Below are 24,409 nucleotides of genomic sequence, written 5' to 3'. Positions count from 1 at the left end.
GCAACAGACCGCATTCGGACCACGCACCGGTACAATCTGAGGAAGCGGTCACCTGTGTGATTTCGCGCCGGACAACGGACTTTTCCGCAACCGAAGGCCTTCAGTAAAATGCGTAGCCTCAGTGGGCTAGCTTCTTTGCGGCCAGTGCACGAAAAGAAGCTAGTCCCAGCCCAGCGTATTGCAAGTGTGTTTAGGTAGTGTTTTAACAGTGTGCATTTTTCCCCCCATTTTTTTTAAGTACGTACGTTGAGTGTATTTTTTTTTTGAAAGTGTGTTTAATTTTCGCGTGTACAGCCTTATAGTTTAATTCATTACGATTTTATTTATTTTTTTCTTGTACGTAGACGGTGAAGATTTTTGTTTTTCTTGTTCTTTTCTTTTTCCTTTTTTTTTTCTTTTTGCCGAGGAGGGGGTTGTTGATTTGCGCGGTCGTCAGGCGCGGGGAGGACAATGGTCCGATTGACTCGTCGGTGTGAGGGGGGCGAAGGACGCTTTGCGCCTTCTATGGCGCGGCGCGTTGTGGACGGCGAGGAGCATTGCGGTGTTTGGGAGTGTTGCGCAGCCATGGAGAAAACCTCGAGGAGTGTGTGCGTGCGTGTGTGTGTGCGCGTGCGTGCGTGGTGCCTTTTGCTCTTCGAAGCAACCAGAAGTCGCACCAACTGCAGCATCGGATCGTCGTGGACACTGAAGGTGGACGGGGTCACTGACCCTCTGACGACAGACCGAGAGCCCGGCTCTCTGCGGTCGCCGCCGCTGTGCAAACGCCTTGCAGCCACGTTGGTGGCTGCCCCTTTTCATCTTGGCTCCGGCGGCGTGGCGAGCTGACCCGGCAGTGTCCTGCCCCATCCGGCTGGAGTTCGGGATCGCCACCACCACGAAAGCAACAACTCCGATCTGCCAACGGTGAGCCCGTTCCTGCTATCAAGACTGCCCTCGAGACTCCTACGTCTTCGGCCACCGCCCCTAGCCACAGAACTTTACGCGCCGTTTCCCCTTCGCACCTTGGACACTGTCCCGCGCCAGCGGCCGACTTTTTTTTGTTAATATTTCTTCCCCCTCTCGCGGCTTTTTGTATTATAGACTTTTTGTATTATAGAGTGTAGAGTTATATGATCCTTGTATATAATTATTATTATTATTATTATAGCGCATGAAATATGTAACGCGGTGTTTTAAGAGTACTTGCTGGGCTGAGGTTAGCATTTAGCTTGTGCATGAAAGACTCAATTGTCTTTGATGCATAAGCCCCTACTAGCTGTTTCGCCAGGCTGGTAGGGGGGCATTTAAGGAGAGGAGGATGTGGGGATTGAGGGTTGCGCCGGCATGATTGCGCGAGCTTCACTGCTCTGCCATCCCTCGCCATCGTTCCCCGCTGGCCTCCTTCACCGCCCGCGCCGCCTAACCGGTTCTCGCGGTGGCGCTGCGCACGCGGCGGTTGGCGGTGAGGGCAGGGCGCTGACGTCACTACGCGGCCGGTTGTCGGCTGCTAGCGGCGAAGCGTGGACTTCTCTCCGGGACCAGCGCACGGTACGTTCATGCTTTCCTCTCGTCCGCCGACACCTTTGTGACTAGGACTGAGCTCGCGCACGGTGCCTTTGCCCGTGCGGGGAGCGCGTACTTTGTGCTGGTCCTTTCCCGACGCTAAGCCGACGAGCGGTGCCATTAGTGCTCGCGCGAGGTTGTACCCCGCCGAGCCGCACTTGCCGAAAGCCTAAGCCGAAGGATATTGTCCGTGCTCTTGCGAGTTGACCCATTGGTTATTGCCAGAGCAAGTAGCATAGCCGCCGGGACTTTTCCTAGCGGCGTGTCCCAGCTTGAGCCTGTGCTCTCGCCGCGACTGTGCTATAGGCGCCTGTTATTGTATTTTCGCCCTGGTGTGGGACCCCTTTGGCTCCCCTCCGCGCGGGCGTTTGTTGTGCAGTGCTGGTGCCGACGGTTTCAGTAAACGGTTTCTGTCAACTCAGGGCTTTACTGTGTTTTTTGCGTGCGTTGCTCGGTAGCCCCTTGCGGCCTCTGAGCTCGCGCGCGAGCGGTGCTGGAGGCGACGGCTGACGCGGCCCTGTGGCTCGCTAAGCTCGAACCCGCGGTGGTTGGTCTCCTGTGAGACACCAAGAACCCACACCTTGAACATCTTTTTTTCTGCAAAAACTCACAAAGAAGGTTGCTCTTTTTGCGCTATCGTCTCCGGGTGAGGCACTTGGCAGCGGTTGCTGGGAAACTTTCTGCAGAAGCACCTAGGTGTACTTCCTGTTGATGATCCTTTTCTGATAAGGCACTCATTGACCGTCTCTGATTACTTGGCTAAGCAGCACACTGGTTCTTTGAATTTCTTCTCGATCGACGTCAAGGACCTATATTTTTCATTGCCCCAGGACATGATCTGCCAGGTCGATGAAGATGCCATCGACACGTATGGCGTCTTGAGATTTCAAAACGAATGTGCCATTTCTTCAACTGACTTCCTCGAAGCCCTGAAACTATACTTGTGTGCGACGGTGATCAACTTCATGGACCAACCACACATTCAGAAAAAGGGAGTTTGCATAAGCTCCTGTATTGCCCCCTTATTATGTGATCTGGTCTTGGCTAATTTTGACCGGCATTTGCACGCGTCGCTATCGTCTCTGCAGGTGTCTGTTCAGAAGGTTTTTCGTTATGTGGACAATTTTCTAATTGTTCTTGAACAAGGCCATCACGATGCCCCACTCAATTCCAGGAAGTTAACGCCAAGTTCTGTGAAGTCCTCAATGTCTTCACACTGACTAAGGAGTATCCTGAGAATGGCAGCCTTCGTTTCCTAGACCTCAAGCTAACGTGCAGGCAGGATCACGTTTGTTGGGAGTATGCTCCTAGCTCAAAGATGGGCCTTCTTCCGTTCAGCCTAGCCCGCAGCACGCTCATCAAGAGAGGTGTTGCCTCAGCCCCCCCACGCTGGGAAACGCTCTTCAGGGCTCCTGCTATCACCAGGTGCACACCAGCTTCTGTTGCCAAGTGGAGAGGCTGCTCAGTGCAGGATACCCGCGTCCACTCCTCACCGGCGTCGCGGAAAAACTTCTTGAAAAGTGTGCAAAGCTGTCACTCATGAAACAGCCAGATGGTGGCAGAAGCAGGTATGCCGTCATACCCTACATTCATGGCGTCTCCCACAGCATAAAGAGAATCCCGCAGCGTGCAGGTGTTCGTGTAGTTTTGTCCGCGCCTAACAAGCTAGGTCGACTTAGCCGTCAGGTCAACCAGGACAAATCCGAACAACCAGCTTGTAGAAAGAACCATGCCACACCATCCGTCCAGTGCAAAGCAGGAATGGTGTACGAGGTGCCTCTTCCCTGTGGACGCTCCTACATTGGACAGACTGGTCGTTGCCTAAACGTTCACTTAAGAGAGCATGCCTACAGCCTTCGCTCCGGTACTGGCAGCAACTTGGCCTTACACTAGAGTGTGTGTGATCTGTGCCGTAATCCAGGACTTGACTTTTCACAGTGCACGATCTGCAAACGCTACCATGACGCGTGTGCCCGAGAAATCTTTGAGGCTGCTGCCATTGCAGGGAATGGTGCGTCTTGCGTCAAGTATTCCGTCTGTGGCTTTGTCTGACGCAGAACTAACATATCTCCGGAACCGTCATAATTAGGGGGAAATCCAAATCTAATCGGTGTCTATTTTTTTTTTTTTTTTTTTTTGCCAATGCACAGTGATCTACCATTATTTTCTCTCTTTTTTTTTGGTATATATGTGTTCCTTTCTGAATAAAGAATTCAGTTGTCAGTTAGCGCTGGCGTGTGTCTCCCTTGCCTTCTTGTCGTGTTTTTTTTGCGCTGTTTCCCTATCGAGTGGTCCTGTCAGTTTTATATGCAGCTCTATGGAAAAAAATTGCTCGATAATTCGAAGTTAAAATCTCATAATATTGGTTAATTAGAAGTTCCTTTTCAATCGAGAACCTCGAGGCTACCGTAATATTTCAATAAAATGCGCAATTTTTCACGTGCCAAAACAGCTACCTGACCACGCTGGTGTCGTCGCCATCGCAGCTGCCTGCAGCGCACTGTTGTCACCATCACCGCTGTCCGCAGTGCCACATCTCTTGAAACGGCAAGATTGTTTAATCAACGCCGGCGTTTCGTAGGCTTCGTCCAGTCTCTTGTTTTTCGTCGAGTGCAACAGCCACGCGTTGGGTTAATTCCGCGCGTTTCTTCACGCTTCTGATTTTTGAGTATCGTAGTGGTGACGATTAATAAAGCAACTCGCGGTTCTTACCGAACACTTGACTTGGCAACGAAAGTTGAAGTCTTGAAAGAAGTTGACAAAGGAGGCACCGCCAAGCAAGACATCTCACGCAAATATGGCATTAAGCCTAACACATTCTCGAACTTCATCAAAAATAAGCGTTCAATAATGGATGCTTTTGAAAATGACAAGTTCAAAATGTCACGGAAGCGAATGCGCACCGGCGCCTACCCGGAGTTGGAAAACGCATTGCCGATTTAAGTTTGCTGATTTGCTGATTTGGGAACAAACTTCGCCTCAGTGGTGAGGTCGTCACGGCGAAAGCCTTTTATCGCTTGCAGCAATGTTGGATATCAACGATTTCGCTTCGTCGGATGGGTGGCTGACGCGCTTCAAACATTGGCATGACCTGATTTTCAAGAGCGTGTGTGGAGAAAAGGGGTCTGTCAACCCGGAAACTTGCGCGACATGGAAAGCTGAAAAGCTTCGCGAGTACCTCAGCAAGTATCAGCCGGTTGACATCTTTAACGCAGACGGGACTGCGCTTTTTTACCGGCTGCGACCAGACAAGACCCTGACATTCAAGGACGAAGACTGTGCTGGAGGCAAACGGAGTAACGAAAGGGTGTCGGTTCTGATCGCAGCAAACATGACTGGCACCGAACGATGTCGCCTGCTTGTGATCGGGAAGGCTGCAAAGCCTAAGTGTTTTAAAGGCGTAAAGACGCATCCTGTGGACTACGCCTCAAACAAGAAGGCGTGGATGACGTGCGACATTCTCCGAGAGTGGATCACCAAACTTGATCGCAATTTAGCGTCGTCGAACCACAAGGTGTTGTTCCTTGTGGACCAATGCAGTGCCCACATGAATGTACCAACCTTCAATGCTATCCGTCTTGCATACTTGCCTGCAAACACGACGTCGGTGTTGCAGCCGATGGACCAAGGCATAATAAAGAATGTGAAGGTCCTGTACAGGCAGCACCTCGTCGAGCGCATGATTTTGTGCATGGACAACTCCTCGAAATACAAAGTAAGTGTACTTAGTGACATCCACATGCTAGCGCGAGCTTGGGGCCGCGTGAAAGATGAGACTATTGCCAAATGCTTCCGGGCTTGTGGTTTCGTGGAAACTTCAGGGGATGCTTCTTGTCCGCCGGCGGAAGTGCAATTAAGTGAGCTCGACGACGGTAGCTTTGGCGCTGCTCTCGGTGACGTTCGTTTTGAAGAGCACGTCACCGTGGACAGCACTGTGGAAACATGCGGTCCACTGACGGACAGCGAAATTGTGCAGATCGTTCGGCCCCATGAATGCATTCATGAAAGCGACGCCAACGCTGACGACGACATCGAAAACGAGCCACAACCGAGGGCTGCCGATTTAGCTGCGGGTCTGCGGGAGAAAGCAACGTCGAAGAAGCACTTGGACACGTCTACTGCTTACAAAACATGCTTGCCACAGCTAGATTCGGCAAGCAGAAGCAGACGAAGATGACAGACTATTTTTCATAAAAGACTTTCGGCTTTGAAATTAATAAAGGTGCTGTTTTTTGTGCTTTTCTTTTAATTGGAAGTTCGTTTAATCGGAACTTTTTTGCGGTTCCTGTGAACTTCGTATTAACGGGAGTCGACTGTACAAGGTTCGTCCGGGTCAACAGGACCCATCGAAATGATAATGCAACACGGATAGAGGAAACAGCAACAAAAACAGTGTGTGTTTCGTAAAGTGCGAAAGCATGTGCGAAGATCGAGTCGATTAGCTGCCGACAGGCACGCAGATTGTGTTGGATACGTGGCAAAGAACTTCAAGCCACTTCAAGAGCTGTCTAACCCACACGTGTGATCTCAGGGCCGATCACTGATGAGCCGCACGTACAAACATATTAGCGGCAAGCATTCTGCGATGGCTTGTCGACCATTACCACATTGGCCAGTGGTGAATTTTCGTCACGACCACACTGCATAAGCCATTAGGTCTAATCAGTGCTGCTTTGTCGGGCAACGGCGATTGGAGTTACGGTTTGGTGCGGAATCGACACACATCTATTAGCAGCAGCCGCGCGACACTCTGAAAGTCGTCAAACTCGTTTGCAAGCGAAAGCGAGTGTACAGGATGGCAACAAAGTTGTTCACAGCCGCCATTTTTTGCAACACATTTAACGGCGGCCTCTCGTTCCTGACGCCGTTGGAAAACACACATCGATCTCTTTTTGTAGCTTCGAGCAACCCGTCACACGACTAACTTTGGATTTACACAGCGGGCGCGAAAGTGTCAACACAAATGTATTGTGCCGAAACTGACTTTAAGAACCATAAGGCAAAGCTGACTTCAGGAAACTGGCCACCACTGTGCAGCACTTATTTCCATTATGTCTATTTTAGAGCGGAGCTCTTAGGCACCTGTTCCTGCGTTGAGCATCGGTGTCCCTTGGCATAACCCAGCGATGGATGAACGAGCGAACGTGCTGCGCAACGGGGGATGAAAGAGGTTGATAGCGAAAAGAGCACGAGGAGGAAAGTATGGCGAAAGGGTGAAGAGGAAAGCGGAGTGCAGCACGAGACGTGCTCATAGATGGCAAACAGGCATGTGTCCACTGATACCACAAATGGAAACAAAGTGCTGGCGTGGGCTACGGACCCACTGCGCATGTGCTAATTCTCCTGCGCCGCCGCCGCTAGAGAATGCACTCGGCATGAGCCACACATCCCCATGTTCACGCTTTCTTTCTGAACAATGAGCAGCGCAACTGGTGGAAATGCTTCGTCTGCCATTGCTGCGAAACGAGCTGCCTGAGCTTAGTGCCGCCGCTGAAAGGAACCTGTCATTCAGAATCAAATTCTATGTCATTTCTATGGTTATTTTTTACTTTGGGCACACAGAAAGTGGGTGCGTGGTTGATTTGGGGGTGTGTTAAAATTAGGCAAATACTGCAAAGTAAATCAGCAGTGTACTTGGCGTTTTTTTCTGCATCTTGTTTAATTTGACCCCTCGGATAATTCAATTAATTTCATCAGTCTCGTCAGGGTCGAATTAACGGAAGTCGACTGCTTTAACAAAAGTATTTTCGTGTCGAATACGACTTCGTAATAACAAGGTTCAACTGTAATACCCCTCAGCTCAAGGTACAAAATGAAGACATCAGATAGATAAAGTCTAACCATTATTAACATGCAACTGCAAACCAATCATAAGATGGCAACTTTAATTGTGAGACTAACAAACATGTTCCTTAGAGCCACATAGCTTCAAATGAATAGGTAATATGCCATGCCCACCCAATCTAGATATCACTCACCATCTTGAATTGACGGAACTTTACAGTGATTGTTATGAGCAGTTGTATAACTGCACAGCAATAACTTACTCTGAAAGTGAAATGTAGCCAAACAAGCTGCACAGACAACTGACTAAATTGTCCCCACTTTCCAATTAGATATAGGTCACTGGCTCATATTCACTGCTCTGAAGTTGTAGAGACATTGGCCGCACACACCACAATGGCACCAGGGCTAAAGCTCTAACTACAACTACAACAGTAGCTCCCAAACTATTTTGTTCATGAGAGCTCCGCCAGCTTTCAAGTGCTTATGTTAGTGCAAGAGGTGCATCAGGCTTTGTTTAGGCAGAGAGTGTAGTGACACTTAGCTGCCATGCTTTCAACCAGTTCAGTAAATATTTCTTTTCATAGGCCAGGGCCGAGGCTGCTCACTCCCTCAAACATGCTGTTCCAAAAGGAAGCAGCATATCCACCACTGTCAAAATTCGTGTGTGAAAATGGGGGCCAGGCATACACTGATTTGTGGATTGTGGAACTTAAACATGTTGCCTGTGAAAGTAAAGGGTTTCCCAGAACTCTGTTGGGAAACACTGAACTAGCATCCGATGACTGCACAATGCCAATTCCATAGACTCAATGAACATGCACAATAAACTGGCACACGCTCCTATTAGACGCGATGAGCAATTCAGTGTCAATGGCTACTATGAACAAAGATTCTTCATAAAAACTGCAAAATGCAAATTGCTGCTGGTGACAATTTTTGCCTTATTTTTTAGATGTGGTTTAGACGAGTAACAGGCCAGCGGCGAAAGAAAAGAGAAAGACAATTTGAACGGAGCGTTCTGAACGGCGCGAGCACGCGAGGCGCATGAACCGAGGTGTGGTCGAGGCAGAAGCGAGGCCGAGCTGGCATTATCGACGTGGCTCTGGGCCAGGAAGGTCGCATCGTCAGCTACGCTCTGGCGACGGGAGACTCGGAGGTTCGGCCGAGTTCGTGGCGCGGGCAGTCCGAGGTGCAGCCGTCGACCTCAGAAACGTTCGAGCGAGGCTACTTGGACCAGCTGCCGCTTCACATGGCCGGGCACTCCAGAGAGGATCGATCCCCCTTCATCGGCAGACCCAGCGCGTTTGATAATCCCCGGAACGCCACGTCGGCACTAGAGAAGAGAGCTAGACGGAAGCAACGGGCGAGAACATCGTTAGGCATAATCCGTCGAGCCTCCCTGCCACGTCAGCAACAGCGACCGGGTTACACAGGCTTCGGAGGCGAACAAGTTGAAGGACCGACTGCAAGGCAGCAACAACTATGTGACAGTCGGCGAAAGCAATGACATTGAGAAAGGACCAACGAGATTCCGGCCGGGAAGATACGAGCAACAACATCGACGAACTTTGTAAGAACGACTCTTTCTTGTATCATCACAACAGTAGGCCAGTGATGCCAGACTTTAGTGAAGAAAACGCCTAGAACTATCGTAGACAGGATTAAGGGCATGTTTATCGATTGAGTAGGTTGTACATTTATTAGTATTTATGCCTTCAGTGTGTTCTAGTTTGAGTGATCTTTGTTTTGAGTTTTGGATTTGTGTGTGATTAAAAATCTGCTTGCTGTGTTGCCATGCGTCTTCCAATCCCATCTCTTTTACCACCCGCACGCCCCCGAGATCAGTGACAAACGAAAAACATCACACTCATCACCTGACTAAAACTAAAATTGTAGGTAAACATACAGTACATATAATCTGTGCTGCCATACACACAAACCTGCACAAGCACAATGGTAGCATCAGAACTATGCACATGTGCAAAAACAACCAAACAATTCTAGGGTCAGCCTTGGAGGTATGCGCATCCTAAACAACCCTGATGCAATAATTACAGCCTGTTTGATACAGTAGAACCCCGCTGTTACGTTCCCGGGTGCTGCGTTTTCCTGGCTGTTACGTCGTTTTCGGCCGGTCCCGGCACAGCTCCCATAGAACCCAATGCATTGGTAACCCCGCTGTTACGTCGCAACTGTGGGACCGTTCCCGCATCATACCTTGCGAACTGCCACACCGCGTCGGCCCGAGCGGCCATTTTGACTTTTCATGTCGCTTGGCTTGGTTGCTTGACGATGGCATTGGCCGCCCAAAGTGCTGGGGGCGACATTGATTACGTATTTTCGGTTTCCGCCAGCAAAAGTATGGCCTTTGATATCCGCTTTTGCTATCTAAAGATGATGTCTATGACGCGTTGCGGCCCTAAAACTGGTTTTGGCTCATAGATGTTCCGTATAAAGTCCAAGGGCGATAACGCCGTCGCCGCGCGCCGTATGCTTTCTCTTGCGCGCGAGACGCAGTCGTCGGCTCCCCTCGCACGCTTTCACTCACACATACAGCATACGTCGCCGCGCGCCGTATGCTGTATGTGCGAGTGAAAGCGTGCGAGGGAAGCCGCGCGGCCGTGTGCTGAATGTGCGAGTGAAAGCGTGCGAGGGGAGCCGCGTGGCCGTATGCTGAATGTGCGAGTGAAAGCATGCGAGGGGAGCCGACGACCGCGTCTCGCGTGCGAAAGAAAAGCAGGGAGGAAGCGCGCTTCCTTCCGTTGCGCTCGAGGCACCAGCGAGGGAGCGAGGGGGGGGGGGGGGGAGATAGCGGGCAGCGTTGTGCTAGCCACTGTAGTTGTGCTCTAGCATCATACTGCGCGGCGGCGCGCGGTCCCGCGGGCCGTATCTTGAAAGCGATCTGCGTGGGGGCAGATTCTACGCAGTGTAGGTGCGTCTGCGGCTCGTGGCTTTGTGCGTGCTGCGTGTTCTCGGCACTCAGTTTGGGCTGAAGCGATAGACAACAGCACGAAGTTCACTTCGCTCGCTTCTGCAGCGGCGCTTAACTGCGCGTGTCCGCGCTCATCGAGTGTGATGTGTTCATGTTTGCCTGTGGGCGCTGACACCATGTTTGTTAATTAGTTAATAACCGAATGTTTACAAATTATACAGACTATAAAACTACTATTCTTACTTTGTATAGCTCATCGCAATCGATACTTCGGCAGTCGGGCGAAACTACTTTTTGTCGCACGTAAGAATTAAAATAATATTGTGTGCAGTTCAACACTACTCCCATTTCTCAATTTTTCCTGTTTCCTGGCTCTTGCGTTTCCCGGCTCTTACGTTTTTTTTTTTTTACGGTCCCGTGAAAAACGTAACAGCGGGGTTCTACTGTAGCAAACTTAGGCACAGGGTCAGCAAATGCTAAATCCATAACAATCTGGCAATTTATTTAAACAATTTGTACTTAAGTTGTATTTCATGCTGCAAACAGTGACCAAGCTATCACCACAGGTTCCCGCTCAGGCTGTTTGACTAGCATAGTTTGACTAAAATTTTTTTTTTTAACGAACCTAAAGTGAATGTTCTATTCCGCTTCTATTCTATTCCGCACAGCGGCTCAGCTGTGCAACACCACTGTCTATGACTCTATGCCCTTACACTGCACAGGTCCTTCAGCACAGCCTGGCAGCTGTGGTAGAGTGGATAGTTCAGCTCCAGATGCTCAGCTTCTTCCTCAGTGTAGTTGGCCACTGCTGCCCGGCAATCCCGGCTCAGTTTTTCCAGATTGTCCTGAAGGCACTGCATCTCCTGTGACACAAGCAATTGTCGAACGAGTCATTCTTCTCCCACTTCTTACCATGAACAATACAAGTGCAACACATACTTAGAATTAAAGCTTGCTCTATGCCACAGTGCAAAAAACTGATATACTCCACATATTATAGTAAGGCCTTGTCGATGCAAGATCATATTACAGTAGGTCTTCGCTGACATTCTCTTCCAGTTACAATGTTGAAAAAGCCTGGTTTCCGTGACACTAATAGCATGTTAAGCATGTTCGTCCAATACTTACAACACAGCTTAGCCGATCAAGTTGTCAATGGCCTTGCCCAAACCACAGAACAAGCCAAGTCAAGCCACTAAGGCTGCATTTGCAGTCTCCTGTGCGAGTTGCAAGTTCCGCACGTCCAGAGTTTGTTTATTTATGCTTTAAATAGTGACACGGTCCTGGGCGACTTCATTGATAGCTATTATGAATTTTCATTGCTCGGAATCATCAACCAGCTTCAAGTGGCGCCAACTCCACCCTCAATGTCTGAGCCGACGACGGCAGCAGTTAAGTGAGGGAAGTGCCTAACAATGACTGTTGTGAAGAAACCTGTGATTAATCAGTTATTACAGTGTGGTTGAATTTTGTTATGTTACCAGATGAAGGAGATTCAGTGCGTGCATTGACTGTACTTTTGTCTATCTGTAGCAACCGCATGAAAATGGTCGCAATACTGACTAACCAGGGGCGGTATTATGGAGTGATCACTTTCATGGATACAATTATATTTGCGAGGTTTCGGGTGACTCAACACCGGACGTATCTACAGGAATGCTGTTGGATGTACACTTCCACCTATTTGGCATTAAGTCACGCAAAATCTCGTGAAAGTGATCGTATTCCCAAAAGTGGTCGCTCGAGAATACTGCCCCATGGTGCAGGCAGCAAGATATTGACAAGCTTTTTTCAACCACTTGTGCAATAAAGCCACTTATTTTCTGGTGAGCACAGTATTTTGGACTCCCGATTATTTTTACTTTTTGGCAGTCCCAGTCAAGTCTTAACTCTTGGTTGGTGACTGTGCTACATCTTTTATAACAGGCTAGCTTGACAATGAACGTAAGGCCTGTCCTCAAGTAAGCTATAACATACATAGGAAAATTGTCATAAGCACTAAGCACTTCTATAATTTCTTGTTTTCAGTCACTCTGGTTCATTATACTCTGCTAAAATAAAGAAGCAAGGCCACAATAGCAGCAGCTATGTGCTATGTTCCGAACAGTAAGCAGCAATTACCTCCCCGCGTCCCAGATGGTCACTGCACATGCCAGCTAGGTCAGGCATGCACGGCTCCTCAATTTCAGGATGGAGATCGATGGAGACAGCTCGTTGTCGCATTACTCTTCGAATTTCATAAAGGCATTGCTTTGAAAGCTGAAAAAAACAAGGGGGGGGGGGGGGCAGAGAAGGCGTGTTTCTTCAAATGATTCTATGTCTCCTGCTGAAAACCATGTTCTAATGTTCAAAATCATCCTTACTAAACATTGCATTGCTGAAACGGAAGCATATTAATATGGGAAAGGAGAGAGACAAAAGGAAAGGCAGAGTAGGTGGAAAAGAAGTGCATGTCCTTTTTTTGCCAATGTTTAAAGGTGTGCAGTAAGAGCAACCGCATTTACTGCACATTTTCAGGGTGCATGTATACATTCACATGCAACATTCAGATACGTGTTTATGATGTGTCGTGTTGAATACTATATCATTAAAGTGCCATTAAAGATCTCATATGTTGCAAATGGGCACAAATCCTTAGTGGAAAATCATGCCAACGTCTACCTCGCACCTCATGACTGTACTGCCTGGCTGCAGTCGAAACCTCCTTACAACCAACAGCAGGAAACACAAAATTTGACACATACAGTAGACTTACATTAATTCGACTCTGGTTAATTTTATTTTTCGGTTAATTTGATCCCGGCTGATGGTCTCGGCCAGGACCCATACAATATTATGGGCCTGGCCGAGACCATCATTATTTTTTCATTATTTTCGTCTTGAAACTGGCCCTCGCTGGATAATTCAAACTTGACTGGTCAGAACCCACACGTCTGACCCTTATGGTGACCAGAATTGTGACCGCAACGGCTGCAGCATCTGTCTTGGTGGCTGCTAGGAGACAGTGAATGCGTCGAAGACATGTTAGCTCCTGCAAAAAATGCTGGTATTTGGCCTGCAGTCAGTTCATGAAAAAATGCTAGCTCACAATGAAAAATTACCGTATTTACTTGATTTTAAGGCACTCATTTTTCCCCCGAAAAATTGGTATGAAAGTTGCCTGCACATTACAATCAGATATAAAACCGTAACTTTTTTCGTGGCATTAGCAATTGATTACCGTCAGAGCCAACCCCTGTCACCACAAGATGGTGTAAGTTTTTGTGTAGGATGGCTATGATGACATGCCACTTTTAGCACATAATAAGAAAAGCTCATTCAAAAGGTAAGCTATCTTACATGCTAACCTTGCAGCAACAGAGTTGTGTCACGTGTTTACAGAACGCCAGAGACTTTCAAGTGTCACAGGATAAACTGGTGATGAGGTTATTGAAGCGTGGGCCACCATACTATTTGCGATGGCTGCAGAGTGGTTGGAAAAATGCGGAATATAAATTCAGCAGAGTGCAAGGAAGTGTGACATGTTGTGGTGAAAAGAAAGAAATAAAAAGCGGTCTGCGATTGACAATGATGGACATAAAGCACAAATAAATTTTCACTCTGAAAAGGTGGACTCTACAGGTCTCATATGACTTCAGATTGCCAAAGTCAAGAAACAGGCAACTTTTTTCTCTTCAATAAAACTGGGTGCACGTCAAATCTGAGTGCCCATTGTTTTCTCCTTAAACACATAAAAACTGTGCTCTAGCTTTGGGGGCATGTTAGATGCAAGTAATGCAAACAAAGAAGGCAGCGGTGTGTTTAAACGTTTTCTGGCCTCTTTTTTTTCATTCGACCCACCGTATAATTCAACTGATTCCATCAGTCCCATTAAAGTCGAATTAACAGAAGTAAACTATACAATGACTGGGTATACAGTGACTTTTGATGATGAATGTTCATACATCTTGTGCACAAGCATCTTGTTATTCAATGCTGTGATGATAGTGTCTGAGTCCTTTATGAAGTGCAGTACTTTGTTGATGCTGGGGCTCAAAGAAGGCGCTCCCAGTAGGGCAATGAAAAGGTGAGAAAATCTTTCATAGGTGATTTCCCGACATTAATTTTCAAAGTGGCCACCACTGTAGATCCAGAGCAGCAGCGGTTCAAATCGTTGGCCAACAGATGTTGAGGCATCAAGATTAGGAAACAAATACTGATGTCCGAGTTTGCAGGTCTGAATATGCACACCCTTGAGGTTACAGCACGGCACAACCGCAGACATTCTACTGTAGTTCCCAGAAAATTCAAGTTGTCAAAGCTAGGTCACCTGTTGCAGCTTGTCTCATTAATAAAGTAACTGGGTACATGTAATTGATTACTGAAAAAAGTAAGTGAATTACAGTAAGCATTACCTAGTAAAGAAAGTAATTGATCAATTACAAAACAACCAAAAATGTAATTGTATACAATTAATTAATTATCTGTAATTTGTTAGGTACAAGTCTGCTGTTGGCACAGCTAAACTATGGTATTATATATGTTGAGCGTTTTGTCCTGCATTACCCTTTTCTATGCCAATGGAAAGGAGTGCACATAACAGTGGTCACTCTTTTTTCTCCATGAAGCAAGCAAATGCTAATAACAAATGTTTTACATTAAGATGTAGACCATAGAGTAAGACCCTGGCACAGCATTTGAGCACCAGAAAAGCAGTAATAAATGCAGAATGTTCTTTTTAAGCTTGTTTAGATAAATATGAAAACCTATACCATGCGTGCAGAACTTTTGCTAGATCTTCACTACATGTACTTTCAATCCTAAAAATAAAATGTAAGATGACATCCTCTGCAGCCTTTAATGGCTGTGAAATTAAAAAAAAAAACAATAAATAATGTGAGCAAGCTTTGCAGTTTCAGTATGGTTATCATAAGTATAAATTCAAAAGGTACATAACCTTAAATGTGTAAGCAATAAGAAACACCTCAAATATGCAAGGAATCAGTTGGTTAGAAATAACATAAACAATGCTTTCACACACAGAGTCACGTGTGTAGCACATAACTGTTACCAACTGCTTTAAGGCACCAATGACTTATGCCCACCAGTCTACAAAGTTACGAAATGCACCCAATAGTGTGGCTTTCACTTGAAAGCAGTACATCAAGGTGCATTAAGAATGCAAGTGCCTAATGTTCACTCATTAAAAATTGTAAAAAAGAGCTGTCATGAAAGTGGGAAGGATGCATGGGCAAGTGATAAAACGACTTCCCTGTGATAAGGATGGGAGTTTAACACTATTTGCCAGATATTTGACTTCTGCTTCACAGATGACAGATGACCTTGCTATCACAAAGTGGCGCAATCACATAGGTCACATAAATGCTCCAAACAACTGTCCTTACCTTCTCCATGTGCCTTTGGCAAATTCTTCAAAATAAAGAAAGAAAAACAAACAAAGAAACAAAAAAGTGCCCTTACCCGAACGCTGTCATCTGGATGGTATGCGTAACGGTACAAACAAGGAAGCACTATTGGGCCTCTTTCTGGGTCCATGCGGGTAGGGTCATCATGCCATTCCTTCTTGGCTTTGCAGTATGTCACTGCATCTGCCCTGCACTCCTTGTACAAGACAGGGTCCAATCTGCACAACAAAATAGTAAGTTAATCACAAGAGACTACTTTTAAGCACTAAAAATGCGGCTTTTAGGCATCTAAAACAGGCACCTAAAGCGTCATTTTAGGCAACATAGGGGCCAATATAGGCCCTATAAAAATCTTCACAAGCTGCGACTTGTTTTCTGGATTGAATGTTCACTGCTGATTTTCACGGTAAGAAACGTGAAGTGACATTCACTTGTGAGGTAGCAACCTTATTGTGCAAGTAATCGATTCCCAGGGCTTTGATGGGCACAAGAAAGGCCACTTTTTTTGTTAACTTGCATACAGCAACCAACATGTTTAAAGCCCAGACCACACGCACGCTTGCAGACACGCGCAAGCTCATGTCCGCACACCCACACATGTGCAGATGGTGCGGCACGGCTTGTACGCATCAAAACGCGGCGTGATCCTGGTCAACAGCTCCTCTCCGTTATCGTGCACTCGGGCTGCCTCACGTCGGTGCGCCTGGCTATGTAGCTACGATGTGGTACAATCAATTCTCGGTAAGCAGATTTATATACTGCAAGAAAGTGCTTTTTTCTTTTCTTTTTGTGCTGATCTAACAGCTCTAAAAATATAACAATTACGTTTATAGATACTGAAGCATTTTGAAACACTGTCAATAACAAAGTACAAAGTGGCGTAAACCAAGGTGTCTATGAGTGAGCCGCGTGAACACACGCTGTCGCGCGTCGCTTGTAGATGCAAACCACCATTCCTTGCGAGGCACAGCAGGCGCAAGGCGCGCAGATGCGAGCTTGTGTGCGTCGGCAAGCGTACGTGTGGTCTGGCCTTAGTACATCTGTTCTGACACAACGAGCAGGTAGTGTCTCTAGAATAGCCAAACTTTCCTCTTACATCGCATTAAGTGGAGCAGGCATAAAAAACACAAAGTATGCCAAAAAGCCATTAAAACAGCTAATGAGAACTAAACAGCTAAAATTTGTGCTGAATGGATTGAGGTCAACAAATGTTCCAGTAAAAAAAAAAAAATTTAATATTGTACATTAGTAGCACATGATTATCGTTTGTAGGTTCTGAAGATCAAGACTTGTGCCTCTTATCACCCACAATAACCTTATATACAGGGTGTTTCTTTTTAGCTGCACCAAATTTTTTAAATTAGAAAAATGTAAATCTTGGTCACGTTATGTTTACCATTCGAGTGTATGTATTGGCGGCCTCTAGATACAGAGCAAGTTCCGCACTTACGTGTGTAATTAGCGAATGTTATGCTAATTAACTTTCTAATTATCAACAATAGGTGGCTATAGCAAATGAGTACTTTGGGACCCGTCCTCGACACTACCTAGCCCAACGATCAAATTTTGAATAGCGGAGTTCATGTGGGAGCTACACGAACAACTAGTCCCCCTTGGCAGGCTGCTTGAAATTGAAACTGGCCGCAAAAAGAACGTCTGTGTCGTTGATGTCGCCGCCCCCCAGTATTTCGTCACGTCTCCGACGTCACCACTGGCCCGGCCTAACGAGCAGCTTGCATTATCTCCTTGCTGTTTGCGGCATTGGCCTAACGCTTCAATGCCGGCGGGCCGCCAAATTTACTTCGTCATTCCGTCGGGCGCCACGTTGCGCTGTAGCACGAACCCCGCGCTCTTTGGGCTTTTAGATACTACAGGCACGGCGCCATATCAGTCTGTAGCGTCGACGACGAACGCCGCAGATAGCAAGGAGATAACGCAAGCTGCTCGCGGGCCGGACCGGCGCCTACCTCGGAGACGTGACGAAAGGCAGGGGGGTGGCGACATTGACGTCAACGACGCTCTTTTTGCGGCCAGTTTCGGTTTCAAGGAGCCTGGCAGGGGGAACTAATTGGTCGCTTAGCTCTCACATGAACTCTGCTAGTGAAAATTTGATCGTTGGGCTAGGAAGTGTCGAGGACGAGCCCCAAAGTACTCATTTGCTATAGCCACCTATTGTTGATAATTAGAAAGTTAATTAGCGTAACTTTGATAATTACGCACGTAAGTGCGGATATTGCTCTGTATCTAGAGGCTGCCAATCGGTGCACTCGAATGGTAAAGATAACGTGAACAAGGTATATATTTTTACAATTTAAAAAATTTGGTGCAGCTAAAAAAAACACCCTGTATGGATCAAAAAAAAAATTATGGGGTTTTACGTGCCAAAACCAGTTCTGATTATGAGGCACGCCGTAGTGGGGGACTCCGGAAATTTAGACCACCTGGGGTTCTTTAACGTGCACCTAAATCTAAGTACAAGTATGGATCAAAACAAGCACTCAACATGGACAGAGGTGAATGGAGCATTTTTATATTCCCGCATTTTTGAGGGCATCACACTCCCTGGGATATTTTAGTGTTCACCTGTGAGAACCTCAGAAATGTTTTTGGAACATATGCTTCTTGTTTAACAGAGCCTGCAATTTTGCACAAACGTTTTCGACAGCTCCTGCAATACACACGAGATGCATTAAAATTATGTTATGGTACGATAGCTGTGTCACGACTCGTGAACTATTCACAAGAACTGCTCCATAAGCACTTTTTCTATAGCACTGTGACTTTATTCTTGGCAAAGTTTAAGTTTCTTGTTTTATTATCCCACATTGGAGCACAGCAGTGTGCTCCAATGTGGGATAATTGGAGCACACTGCCATAGGGTAGTTTTCTCTGTATAACCACGAAATAGCGGAGGCGCTAAAAAAGGGTATTGCATAACTAACACACTTTGCCTACTTTCACTTAAATTATGCACAGTGTGCTCTACAGTCCACACTCTTTCCAAGCTACAGCCAACAGTATATCTCTCTCAATATGTTGTGCATTTTTCTCCCAAATCCCTGCCTGCAGTGTAACATAGATTTGCATGTTCTCTGCCGAATAAACATGCTTTTCATCATCTTTTCCTCTGCCATTGCTAACCAGTGTCACGCAGATGGTGAAAGACCCTCAAAAGATCATTAAGTGTTGCAACGCAAGCCCTTATTTGCTAGGTCACATTTCCAGGGGAGTTGTCATTAGCAACAGCATCTGCAAATGCTGCGAGGTCTTGTGGAAAGAAGAATGTACCTTTGGAACAGACTGAATACCTCACAAAAAGCATTTTCAGGCGCTAAAATCAAAAATAGGAATACAGTCAACAACCGATTTTTCGGACAAGCTTGATAATTCGGATGAATTCGCAGCACTGCCACTATATAAGAGCATCTGAAATTTTGGACGGTGAAAGCTTTCGCCATCCCGATTTTTCAGACTTTTTGCCATGACCACAGGTCCGAAACAGCATTATTTGAAGTCACCACCACCGCCATTTTGAATATCTCACAGCCTCAAACCAGTGCTCTCGCATGCCGATCCGCAGTCAGCTGTAGTAGTCGTTTTGGCCTAGCTGCTTCGTCGCTTGCTATCAAGCTTGTTGCTGTTTGGTGCAGTGTTTTTCATTTACCTGATTCACTGCTGTCAGCAATGACCTTCTTATTTGGAAATGAGAAAGGTCGATGTGAAATTTGTGCCTCAAATTCTGACAGACCAACGATTGTCGAGTAGAAAGATGCCGTGCTTCTAAAGAACTGCTCCAAAGTGACCCAGACTTTCTTTCCAAAGTCATTACTGGTGATGAGACATGGTGCTATTCTTACGACCTTGAAACTGAACATCAATCAAGCCAGTGGAAGATGCCATTGTCACCTCACCCAAAAAAAAAAGCCCGTCAAGTGAAGTCAGACATCAAGACCATGCTCATTTGTTTTTTTTTTTTGTTTTGTTTTTTTTATGAGAGGAGGATAGTGCATTAAGTGTTCGCTCTAACAGGTCGGACTGTTAATCAAGCTTTCTATTTAGAGGTACTCAAAAGATTGCGCAAAAGTGTGCGACAAAAAAGGCTGAATTTGTGGCTGTTGAGGGACTGGTTTTTCCACCCCGACAATGCACCAGGTCACGCAGCCACCTCAATGTACCAGTTTTTGGCAAAAAATTGCACAAATCTTTGCCCCACACCCCTTACTCACCTGACCTCACTCCGCGCGACTCTTTTTGTTTCCTCGAACGAAGAGGAACATGAAATGACTGCGATTTTACAACGTAGAAAAGGTGAATAAAAAAACTAGAGAGGAGCTATCATCCGTCGAAACAGATGAGTTTGAAAACTTTTTCCAAGACACAGTTTAGACAAATGTACTAAGTATAATGGAGAGTACTTTGAAGGTGATAAGGTTGTTTTGTAAGAAAAAATAAAACATAGTTTCTGAAAAAGTTTTTTGTTTTTTGGGTACTCCCTCAAATATGAACTGAATAGAAAGCAAGAACATACTTGAAGTCACGTGCAACAAAATATTGGATCTGCAACAAGGCTTCTCGGCAGGTGTCCTTCATGGCAATGTTGCTCACTTGGTCCATTAGGCATGACAGCATCCTGAAAACCCAAGGGTTTATCAATGGGTGTCCTGATGTTGAAATCTGTGAATGTATCTCTATTCCTTGTAAAAGACCAAAGTTCTTACATTTTAAGTTCAAGTGTCTTTTCACATACTATGAGCAAATAAGTGACTAATTTACAGCCATAAAGTCTGAGCATTATGAACAGAATAGCGTGTGATATTAATTTCAAGTGCAAGAATGAATGTTCCCATTACAGCATACATGGATGCAATTTCAACAGATAAGTGGCAATCGTCAATTTTGCAGGACTCATGTGTTAGCTGAGAAGCAACATAGTCCAGTCCTAAATTTAGAAGGAAACATGATGAACAAATGCAACAGCTAAAACAAATGTGATGCAATGTACAGAAATCTTCCAATAAAGGTACTGGTGCCTGATTTTATATGCAGTTCAGCTCTAGAAAGACAATACAGTCAACTTCCGTTAATTTGATCCTGACAGGACCAACAAAATTGATCGAATTAGTATCTGGCGGGTCGAATTAAACAAGATGCCGAAAAAAAAAATTCAAAACACACCGCTGATTCATATGGCAGTACAGGTAAACCTCTACATAACAAAGTCGGTAAAATTTGCAATTTGCTTCACTATAGTACGAAATTTTGCTACAGTATAGACCACTTATAACGTAACCGCTTATAGTGCAGGACCAGATATAGTGCAGTATTTTCAGACTCCCGTTAATTTTCCCATAGCACTCCATGTATACACGTATCGCTTATAGTGCAGTTGTGGGAAACGAAATACCAGTTACAGTGCGGCTGCCTGAGAGTACGGAAGTCAGCGGAGACGGCGAACGTTCCCCTCAAATGGGTGCCCCAAGGTGTGCTCGAGGAAGAAAGAGAGACGAAGTGGAGGAGAAGGGCACGTGGTGCGAACGAACAGCCAGTGAGGCTGAAACCAGAATCTTGAGTGCGAGTCATGAAATGTCACGGCGCGCATAGCGAGCGAGGGCCACGAAAATGCCAGCGCCGGCCAACGCTCGCTTCACGATAACGGCAGTAAACGAAACTTCAGGGAGCGGGCGGCGCCGGCACGGCACGGCGAAAGGCGCACGCGGAGACCAGGGAATGTGAGGGAGGAGGGCGGCAGGGAAGCGGATTTCGCCTCGGCAACTCCGCCGCTTCAGTGGCTCCCCACAGAACGGCTCCCCTCGCCCTCCCTCGTAGCTCCCTCACTTTCGACTGTCACCGTGCGCGCCCGCCGCCGTGCAGGCGCCGCCATTTCAGACGGCCCGGCGCCAGCTCCCCGAAGTTTCGTTTTCTGCCGTTATCGGGAAACGGGCGTTTGCCGGCGTGGGCAGTTTCGTTGGCCGTCTTAGGACAGCGCCACTGCTTCCCTCTGCGCCGTAGCCACAACGTGCAAGGTCAACACGTGACTAGAAAGTAGAGGAAGCATAAAGGAGAAAGAAGGGTTCACTGCCATTTCCTATGCGTGGCTACGGTAGCGTGGCTGAGACGTCGGCACGTACACGCATGTTCCGGCGCAACGCAGAATCGGCGACCTTGCCATTTGAGAGAGGGTGAAATTTCCGCTGCATTTTTTTTTTTTTGTTCGCGCGCGACATTGAGGGGTCTCTTCTAAGCTTTTACTCTATAGCGGTGCCGGAGCAATGCTGGTCGGAGGGGCCGATGCATGATTTGGTTCGAATTAATGAGATTCGACTGTAAATTGAATGCAAACATTCTAACCACATTCCTCGACTGTCGCATACGGCTCGGTGCACATGTTTTGCATATGTGCGGGCCTTGAAAATTGTTGCTTTGGTTATAGTGCAGTACCGCTTATAGTGCGGATATTCGCGACTCCGGCGACTTACGTTATAAGCAGTCTACACTGTGAATTGAAATTCGACCTTTTGTGCAAATAAGTGCAGTCGCCAATGAATTTTTATTACAAGGCAGAGGCTGCAAAATTTTACGAATTATCGGGCAATTGGAAAAAGCAAACTTGAATGAGAAAAAATTTCATTTTGTTGAATTTGAGAGTCGGCGACGAAAGATACGGTTTCATGCCATGTCGACGATATCTTCACATTGGCAATACGAAGTGAAGCTAACCATGCTTTCACGTCCACTCCGCCCTCACGGCTGATAGTGTTGTCCACAGCGGGACAACGCTATCATGAAAAGCACTGACAGCTGGGAGCGAATGCTTCTTCTGCCCTCTGGCATCAACAGCGCTCCAAAACTCGAGGTTACGCAACCTCCTGCACTAAATGAGGGGGAAGACAGTGCACATGATGCCACGCCATCTCGGCACACTCTTTGCACATGTACAGGGTGTCTACCAAGTTGACATTTTCAGATTCCCTGAATTTTCCAGGTTTTCCCTGAGTGATTTTGCTAAATTCCCTGAGTGAAACGGAACTTTCTTTTACATCAAGATGGGCTGACACCATGTTGCCTGATGCTGTCACTCTTTAGTAAGCATTTCAAAAAAAATGCGAAGCATCAACTGCGATAGCAAATTAGTAGAGAGCTATACGGAGTAAGGATAGTAGTTTTATCGATCAGCTGTATAAACTTAGACATGCAGCAGCACCAGCAATGCGCCGAACTGTTGTCGACGCTGTCGGCAGTTTTGCCCGCGTTCGCACCGAATGCGCACGGCGCTGCTGACTGTTGCCTGTGCCTCTGGGGGCGGCTCGGAAGTTTTCGACGAGATCAGAACGGGACACTCGTCGAGTAGCATGCCGAAGTCTTTACCACCTTCTCGCCTCACCACATTTTTATATGAATACGCATTTGGTGGCGCAGCTAAACGTCGCCTCCCCTCCCTCCCTCCATTACCGCAACTTTCGTTCCCTTTCAATTAAATTATAGCTAATTTAGGGACGGGCGAATAGTGGATTTGAGGTTCGAAGCGAGTAGTGATTTGGTCAAATAATTTCGAATCGAATAGTTTGAACAGTATATATCACATATTACAGTAAAACCTAGTTAATTCGAATTTCACGGGATTTAAAAAAAATGTATTATCAGGGTATGCAGAAAACAATGAGCAAATGCTTACTACGTCAGCACGATTTTATTAGTAAAATGGATGAGCAAATCCTTTCGCTATTTAGCACAAAAGCAGTGCGGAAGCTGCAATTCTCGTCATCTCGTGACTGATTGGCTCTCGCAGCGGCGATCGAGGCCTCGCGACTTAAAGCCCCTAATATAAAAAGTAGCGCCATTCTTAGATTTTGCCGCCACCGCGCTCACCCCGGCGTTTCCTCCTTGCCGCCTTTTGTCGCCCCAGCCTCCTGCGCTCCCCCATTGGCCAATCCGTGTCACGTGGAAGCACGCCCATTGCGCTTTTCTATATTTTTTTTTCTTTCCAGCGCACTCCGACTGCCATTCTCGGGCCTGTGCGACGAAAGTGACGTACGCACAAACGGATCAAGCGTCTTAAGGACAAGAACTTCGCTGTCATGACATGCTGCTGCGCCTTAAGATGCCGCAACCGACAAGCCGAGGGCAAAAGGCTTTTTTGTTTACCATCCGGCATGCGCAAACGCTTGCTGCACACTTGATACTTGCGCCGTCTCGCATCGTCGCGTTGCAACTTCCAAAACGCCATTATTAAGGCCAGTTACTGACTGACGAAGCAAAATCGCGCCACAAAAACTTCTCCGCAGGGCGCGATCGAAGTTTTCCTCGGATTTCCTCTGGTAGCGCGTTAGCTGTCGTCTGCCACGGCAGGCCCGACGTAGGCGGCGCCACTGTCGATATCGCGCCTCGATCGCGCTGGTCGCGCCGAGCGCGAAAGTGGAACGGAGGAGGAGGGAAGTGGATGGCGCTACTTTTTATATATAGGGGTTTTATTGCGACTTCCTTCGCAGCACGGCTGCGGCGCGCGCCATCATTTCCGACACGCTTTGCACTACCGCGCGCACATCCCGATAATTTTTTTCGCCAGTAAGCTCAACACCAACGGATTGCACGTCCATCGTGATGTAGCCGGTGCGCTTCATCCTCGACAGCTTTGCCCCGAGTCAAACCGAAACAACTGCTTGTCGCAACCACGGCCGCTATCGACACGATTATGAACGGCGACTTTGCGGTGCTTAAGGGTATGACCACGATAGCGGCAAAAACG

The 24,409-nt window shown here is 46.9% G+C and overlaps 1 protein-coding gene across 1 annotated transcript in view; it reads right to left on the bottom strand.

Moving 5' to 3' along the window:
• The window catches only part of LOC119436163 (Golgi apparatus protein 1), a 128,865-nt gene that overhangs the window by 52,565 nt on the left and 51,891 nt on the right, over positions 1 to 24,409 (bottom strand). Inside the window, exons 9-12 of the mRNA XM_037702929.2 lie at positions 20,195 to 20,296; positions 15,722 to 15,884; positions 12,383 to 12,520; positions 10,975 to 11,124 (exon numbers count right to left, since the gene is read on the bottom strand). Coding sequence (XP_037558857.1) covers positions 10,975 to 11,124; positions 12,383 to 12,520; positions 15,722 to 15,884; positions 20,195 to 20,296 — 553 coding nt within the window. The remainder of the gene's footprint in view (positions 1 to 10,974; positions 11,125 to 12,382; positions 12,521 to 15,721; positions 15,885 to 20,194; positions 20,297 to 24,409) is intronic.

The sequence above is a fragment of the Dermacentor silvarum genome, chromosome 1 (assembly GCF_013339745.2).
Source record: "Dermacentor silvarum isolate Dsil-2018 chromosome 1, BIME_Dsil_1.4, whole genome shotgun sequence".
Taxonomy (NCBI): domain Eukaryota; kingdom Metazoa; phylum Arthropoda; class Arachnida; order Ixodida; family Ixodidae; genus Dermacentor; species Dermacentor silvarum.
The sequence above is the reverse complement of the archived record's forward strand: the minus strand, read 5'-3'. Positions and strand labels throughout refer to the sequence as shown.